Source organism: Mus pahari, chromosome 21 (genome assembly GCF_900095145.1).
Source record: "Mus pahari chromosome 21, PAHARI_EIJ_v1.1, whole genome shotgun sequence".
NCBI classification, from domain to species: domain Eukaryota; kingdom Metazoa; phylum Chordata; class Mammalia; order Rodentia; family Muridae; genus Mus; species Mus pahari.
In genome coordinates, this window is record NC_034610.1 from 18,582,507 (window position 1) to 18,590,299 (window position 7,793).

The 7,793-nt window shown below is 50.0% G+C and overlaps 1 protein-coding gene across 2 annotated transcripts in view; it reads left to right on the forward strand.

The window, feature by feature from the left end:
- Positions 1-7,004: 7,004 nt before the first annotated feature.
- Positions 7,005-7,793, forward strand: part of Zscan10 (zinc finger and SCAN domain containing 10) — a 7,395-nt gene continuing 6,606 nt past the window's right edge. Inside the window, exon 1 of one of the 2 annotated variants that reach the window (XM_021221590.1) lies at positions 7,005-7,431. In XM_021221590.1, coding sequence (XP_021077249.1) covers positions 7,039-7,431 — 393 coding nt within the window. In that variant the 5' untranslated portion in view covers positions 7,005-7,038. The remainder of the gene's footprint in view (positions 7,432-7,793) is intronic. The other variant, XM_021221589.1, reaches the window with a different exon arrangement.

Sequence of the window (7,793 nt, forward strand, 5' to 3'; positions counted from 1 at the left end):
GGAGGAGGAGGAGGAGGAGGAGGAGGAGGAGGAGGAGGAAGAGTGCCAAGCATAGTGGTGTGTGTGCCTTTAACCCTACCACTTGGAAGAAAGGCAGAGGGCCTTTGTGGGTTCAAGGCCAGCCTGGTCTACACAGTGACCAGCCAGTGCTTCATAATAAGACCCTGTCTCAGAGGGGAAAAACACAACAGTAATCAAAGAAGTCAATGGACATGGATTTTCAGCCTGCACACAAGTGTGGCTACATGAGTACCTGTATACACATGTGCTCAGCACGTATATACATACATATATAAACACAAAACAAATTTGTAACAGTCACAGGGAGAGGGTCCTTAGGAAACATTGTCCTACAACTCACTAGTAACTGAACACAGTAGACAGTGTACCCACCGCATCCCACCCACATTGTGTTCCCTGACTGCCTGCCAGTTTGAGGAGAGGTTTTTCTGACCCAGCAGCAGTTCCCTGCTCCCCTGCCCTGTGGACCTTGGTTCTGCTGGATCATCAGTCAAGGGCCCTCTGCTGGGTATACGATGGTTTCTGCTTCCCCAAGGTGGGCGGCTGCCTCCACTAGAGTTCAAGAAGCAGGATAGGTTCAAGTCTACGGCTAGTGTGTAAAAGTGAACATATGCGAGCTCAGACCACGCAGAGAAGCAGGAGTTGGGGAAGCCAATTTACACAAGCTGTAAGCTCGTCAGCCTTCCTCCCTACTCTCAGGACCTTTGCTGCGCTCTCACCCCCAAACCAACGCAACCACAGACAGGAAGGAATCTACCCACTGCGCCCAGAAGCTGGTAGAGAAAGCGCTCCACCCCTCCACCCCGCTCGCCGCGCCTCCAGAGAAGGCCACGCCCATTCCAGAACGCCCCGCCCCCACCATCCGGCCCACCTCTCTTGGGGTGGGGTTTCTAGAGAGGAGTCAAAGTTGCAGGATTGTGGGCGGAGTCCGCAGCAGGAAGTTGAGGTGCTCTGCCATTGAAAAACTGGAAACCTCTTGAGGGCGGTCACTAAGTCGTGCTGTCGCTCAACCTTTTCCTGTGTCCTGCGTGCCAGGCTTTGGGCTCTGTGCTGAGGACGTAGAGCGCTGTAAGAAAACTGGTGCCTACTGGTGGTCCAGTGAGATCCACCCCACACAGTTAAAAATAAGCAGAATGCTGACCAGAGCAGGGAAACTTGGGATCAGCCAGAGCAAGGCTGGGCCTAGTCACGACAGACCGAGACATCAGGGCTTTGAAGGCGACCAGCGCCGAGTTTCCTTGACCCCCGCGAGCGATGGAGCGCACTCTAGAGCGCGGTGGACACTCCAGATAGCACCACTGATCCCCGGAAGGGATCCTCCTCTGTATTTGGGAGCATGTACTAAGAAAGCCCATCAATGCAAAGGGGAGGGTTTGACTTTGAAGTGGGCTCCAAAGGGTTTGTGGAGGTAACGTCTCCTGAGGGGCGGGGCGAGGCGGAGGGCGGTGTTAGGACAAAGCCACTAGCAGGATTCTGGTGGGGGAGACTTGAGAAAGCTGTATGGATTGAGAAGCACTCTCATCTTTATCACATCTTGTCGGTGTGTGTTGGGAATTTTACCTTTTTTTTTTTTTCCTCACTACATTTATTTATTTATTATTTACTTATTTATAGGTCGGGTGGGGGCACACGTGGAAGTCAGAGGACCAACCAGATGTATCCCTTTGATTTTGAGTTTGTGAGACAAGTTCACTCTGTTACACCATGCCCATCTGGAATTGAGGGCACTCTCCCAGCCTTAGCCAAAGGATAGAACTGCAGGTGTAAACCATCACACATGCCTCTGTCCCCCTCCTTCTCTATTTTGAGACAAGGTCTTACTATGTAACTATAACCTGCAACTCAATATATAGACCAGGCTGGTCTTGAACTAATAAGAGATCCACCTGCCTCTGCCTCCTGAGTGCTGGGATTAAAGGTGCTCACCACTCTAATTGACCTATTTTATTTTCTAACAACTGCGGTCTCATCTGTTCCTTGGAATGCAACCCCCACACCCCAAATCCACCTGGGGCAGGGCCTCATTCCTCAGTTTAGCTCCATGTCCTTAGAGCCTGCTGTTTGATAAATATTTGTTGTATGAGTGAGAAGACAAGCAAAGGGGCCTACACACAGCAAGCACTTAAAACAGAAGCTCTTGCCCCAAAAGGGCACCAGTCTGTCCCCGTGGAGATGGAGAAGCTCTGGTTTAGAGTCATTTTAACTCTTACAGAAGCTTGGCAAAGTTCGAATCTGGAGTCATCACTTTTGCCTTGGTTTGTTTCTGGCTCCTCCCTCTTCCTCACCCCACCCAAACTGGGAGGTGAAGGGTTAATTCCTGGAAGCCCCTTTATCCCCTTACCTGAAAGGGATGGGTCAGGCAGGGAACTTCCTGTTCCATTTCCCGGGATTCCTTCCCCAGACCAGCCTAAGCTGCCTCTTACCCTGAATCCTTCCAAGGATCCCCAAACATCTCGGCCCCAGGCGTCGGTACCTGGAGTGGTGAGTTGGAGGGCTGGGGTGTAGGCTTACAGCATTGTGGAGAGCGAAGGGTTTTTTGGGGGACCTACTGGTAGGCTGATAGCTAGAAAAGTCATGATGAATTTGTAGCCTTGAGGACATGAGGGAGGGTCCCAGTCTGATGCATTTGTGGCCTTGGGGACATGAGGGAGGGTCCCAGAGTTGACGACGCCATGTGTTCCCAGCACCAGAAGGGGAGCCCGGTCTAAAAAAAAACAAAACAAACAAACAAAAAAAAACAAAAAACCCAAGTCAACAAACTTGAGCAAGTTAGACCACTAGCAGAGAGAGGGGTTATTTCTCACAGAGGACCTCTCTGGCCTCTGAGCTCCCTAGTGTGGGTGGATTTTATTAGCAGTACCTACATACAAATTTAGACTGGCCAGATTTCACTAAAGAGCTTTCTCGCCCCACACCCAACCAACCCCCTGCAGAGGTGCATATTAATAGACCTTTTGTCCTGGAGACCTGGGGGAGGGACAGACTTTCTAAGGCCAATTTGCCTGAATTCCATCTCTTGGAAACCCAAGTCCTCACCCAGAAATTCCAGCTGCTGTGTGGCTAGGTGGGCCTTTGACCTGAATCTAGAATTCTCTCTCTTTTATCTATGCTGTCATACTCCAGGCTAACACTGGCAAAATTTCATAGGGCAGGACGGGAATCGTGGGTTTGGAACCCCATCTCCACTTTAGCAAGCAGTATCGCAGCACCGGGTGAAGCTGTGAGTAAATCACCCTTGGTCTCCCTGAACCTGTAGGATTAATAGGTGGATCTAGCAAGTGAGTCCGGGCGGGAGGAAGTGAGCAGGCAGGCGACTGACTGGGCTGCTAAACGCTTAGGACTCACAAGCATCTGCTGCAGAGTGGCCAGCGTGACTTCACTCTCTAGTTGTTTTTATTTCTTTAAGGTTTATTTATTTTATATAGAGAGGGTTTGTCTGAATGTGCATTTGCACACTAGAAGAGGGAACTGGATTCCACCAACAGTTGAGAGTCGCCATGTGGATGCTGGGACTTGAAGTCTCCTGAGCTCCGGAAACGCAGCCCATGCTCTGAGCCTGGAGCGCCTCCATATTTTTCATATGCTCCTCCAGACAGCGAAATGCAAATGCAATGCTGTTTCCTGTGTGTGAGCCAGAGATTAGGGCTCAACGTGCTGGCTGGGCACACACCCTGATCCTAACTAAGATACGACTCCAACCCCTCTTTGTGTTTTTATTTTGAGAAAGACTCTCACTAAGTTACTGGAGCCAGCTTTGTACTTAAGATGCAGTCCAGGCAAGCCTGAAACTTCAATCCTGCCTCATCGACCGGTGGCTGGCTTGACAACCTCTCTCCCCTTTCCCTTTTTGTTTCATATCAAAAGCTATCCTTAAATCCCCAACTGAGCTGAGCATGGCCTTGAACTCAGCTCTTCTGTCTCTCCCTCCCAAGTTCTAGGATTTAGAGGGTATTTGTATGCTGGGGGTTGGACCCATGGCTTACAGCAGTTTGATAGGCTAGCACCCTACCAAGAGAGCTACATCTCAAGCCTCACCCTCCTAGTTTTGGGGTGTTTATTACAGATTTTTTTTTTTTTTTTTTTTTTTTTTTTTGGTTATTCACATTTTTGATTTTATGTGCCTGATTAGCACTCCGTAGATCAGCCACTTNTTTTTTGCCCCGAACCATACTTTGATTCTTAGGACTTGAAAACTTCAAAGTGGCTACTACTGCTGCTGCTGCTGCTGCTGCTGCTGCTATTGCTATTGCTGTTCCATTGCATGTGTTCAAGTCATTAAAGTAAATCACTTCAAATGCCAGGCAAAAACTGAACTCGAAACAATGCCCCGTGCTCAAGCCAGGGGAAGGGATTGCAGTGAGCCGTGATTAGGGTAAAGCAGCCAGTGGGTGATGTGTTTCTGGAAGAGGTCATTGCAATAGGGAAAGCACCTATGGAATGAAAGAGCTCGCACTGGACAGGCTGTGCGTGGGAGGCAAGAGATCAAGGAGACAACCTAACCCAGGGGCACGAGTTAGGCCTGGGTCATCATTTTGCACCACATCCCTCTGTCCCAAGGCGAGTTTAAAATCTGGATTTTCTGTAACACTTCCACCCAGTACAGCTCTCTACGAAGGAAATTTAGAAAACTCTCTAAACCCTGGACACTATAGAAAATTCAGGGCAGTGACACTTTGCCTAGCCCGGATACCTTTGATAAGGTGTTATAATTAACAATGACGAGATGACCACGAGCCCCAGTGTCTGCCCGCAGTGCAGCAGCGCTCCCTGTGTTGTGCTGCTCTGGGCCTCAGATACTGGAGTGGAAAGTTCTGCCCGAGGCTCTGGTCCCATCCCCCCCATCGGAACTCCCACTGTTTGTGAGAAGGTGGGGGTGGGGTGGTGGGGAGATCGAGGTCGGCTTGGGAGAGACAGCCAAAATGCTACTACTGCCACTTTGTTTTAAGAAACTTAAACTGGATGACGTGTGGCACCGTAGAATATTTGCCTAACATTCCTGAGACTCTGAGTTTTAGGTTCCATGCCCAGCCTGGAAAGCAGAGCTAAACCTTCTGAACCATACTGAAAGATTTCATTGATCTGGACTGATTTGAGTCTAGTCTAGGAAGGAAAGAGCTAGAGGAAAAGGTGGGACCTAGTGCCCCCTGCTGGACAGTCAAACCCTTGCCCTTGCGAGCTGGAGGGGTGGCCGAGAAAGTGGGAGTTGTTACCACACTTGGAGGTGAGGACGGCTAGGCTGTGGGACTCTCGTGACTCCCTAACCCACGGCTCTGTTGTAGTGTACTCAAGCTCATTTTTCACATGCGAAAGGGAGGGAGTGGATTATAAATCTGTATTTTTTTAAAGATGTCTTTATTTTTATTTTGTATGGACAACTGTTTTGCCTACATGCGTGTATTACACTGTGTGCTTACCCGGCATCCCTGGAGGCCAGAAGAGCACTGGAACTACAGTTACAGATACATGTAAGCCACCATGTGGGTACTGAGACAGGGCCCGCATCCTTTACAAGAGTGGCGGCAAGTGCTCTTAACCACTGAGATGTCTCTCGAGCTCCAAGAGATGAAATGATTCCCTCCTAAGTCTCTCCCACAGAGCTCCTAGTGGCCGGATTAATAAGGCAGGTGAAAAGCCACACTACATCTCTATGGGTGACAATGGGACAATCATCCAGAAAGGTCCAGTTTCTGTTGGTGAGAGTGTGTGTGGTCCCATAGATGCACACCTATAGCAGTGCACAGAAAGGAGGCACTGGGGATGCCCCACTCTAACTGCTGGCCTCAGCCCTTTGAGTTAGATGTCTTCCTGGGCCTGGGTCTTGTTTTTCAGCTACTCTGGCAGCCAGCAATCCCCACCAATCCTCCTGTCTCTGCCTCCAACCCTGGTAGGTCAGAAATGTACGGGAACGTGTCTTGCTGGTTCTGTGGATACTGAGATCCGAGCTCTGAGTCTTTCGTGGCAAGCGCTCTCGATCTCCACCTATCTACATTCCAACCTCCACCAATTCCACCCTCACCCCTAGCCCAGACTAGCCTAAGACCTGCTGAGGGTGACCTGGGACTCCTGGTCTTCTTGCCTCCGGTTCCTGCTGTAGGCCTGCCTCATTATGCCCAGTTTATGCAGTTTTGGCATTCGAGGTGAGCTCTCACCTAATGACTCACACCCCCAGCCCTCAGCCCTGATTTCTCTGCCCTCGCATGGTCACTCTGTCTTCACCCTCTACTGCAGTGAGTGGTCACCCTTGACAGCAGGAACGGACTCCTCAGAAAGCCACATACAATTTTTTTTTAAAGATTTATTTATTTTATGTATATGAGTACACACTTGCTATCTTCAGCTGGTTGTGAGCCACCGTGTGGTTGCTGAAAATTGAACTCAGGATCTCTGGAAGAGCAGTCAGTGCTCTTAGCCACTGAACCATCTCTCCAGCCCTGTCACATTCAATTTTTAATTTTATTTTTTATTTTTTAGATTAATTTACTTACTGTGTGGAGGTGTTTTGCCTGCATATAAGCCTGTGTATTGCATGTGTACAGTGCCCTTGGGACCAGAAGAGGTGTCAGACCTCCGTGGAACTGGAAATCAGAAAGCAAATTGTCACAGATGACTGAGTTGAACCCAGAGCCTCTGGAAGAGCAGTCAGTGCTCTTAACCCCTGAGTCATCTCTCCAGCCCCATATTCTTTTTTTGAGACAGGATCTTTCTATTTAGTCCTGGCTATCCTGGAACGCTATGTAGACCATGGTGAGCCACCATGCCTGACCCATGTTCATAGTTTTTAATGTTGGGAACTCATGTAGAGGTTGGCTTCCCCGCAGTCCACTGTGCTTTTGTGTGCCTTTTCTTATGCACATAGGCTGGCCTTGAACTCCTGGTCCTCTAGACTCCACATCCTGAGTGCTGGGAAACAGGCACCTGGTTCCTTTCAGATCTTAACGCAATATCTTTATTTCCATAGGTGCAGGAAGAGCTGAAGAAAGGGTTTTAAGAGCGGCCCAGGTGTAGGAGTTGTGAAAGATGTTGGCGGAACCAGTCCCAGATGCCCTAGAACAAGAGCATCCTGGAGCAGTGAAGTTGGAGGAGGATGAGGTTGGCGAAGAGGACCCCAGGCGGGCAGAGTCCAGGCCTAGGCCTGAGGTGGCCCACCAGCTTTTCAGATGCTTCCAGTATCAGGAAGATATGGGGCCACGGGCATCCCTGGGTCGGCTCCGGGAACTCTGCAACCACTGGCTGCGACCAGCTGTGCACACCAAGAAGCAGATCCTGGAGCTGCTGGTACTGGAGCAGTTTCTGAGCGTCCTGCCCCCACATGTGCTGAGCCGGCTGCATGGCCAACCACTCCGGGATGGAGAGGAGATGGTACAGCTATTGGAGGGCGTGCCCAAAGACACCAACCACATGGGGCCACTGGTGAGATGGGGGTTGGTCCAGAGCTGTGGGGGCAAGGGTGAGTGGACAGAAACTGGTCGCCTCAAGAAGAAACCTGCAAATTCCACTGGCCTCCATCTGTGACTAGACCCTAGCGCTCACGCTGCCCATCACCACAAAGGCAGTGAGCAGAGTGTGGAGGCGATTCTTTCAGTGGCGCTTTATACAGCGAGCCAGTTTTAGAAGGCAGCAGATTAACATCTTAATCAAAACCTGAAAACTGCCTTTTATCTCCAGGCTACAAGAAGGGGGGGGCTACTGTCATCAACCATCCCTGCAGTCACATTTCAGGGGGTTGTTGGTGGTGGTTGCTTGTTTGTTTTTGTTTTTTGTTGTTGTTGGTT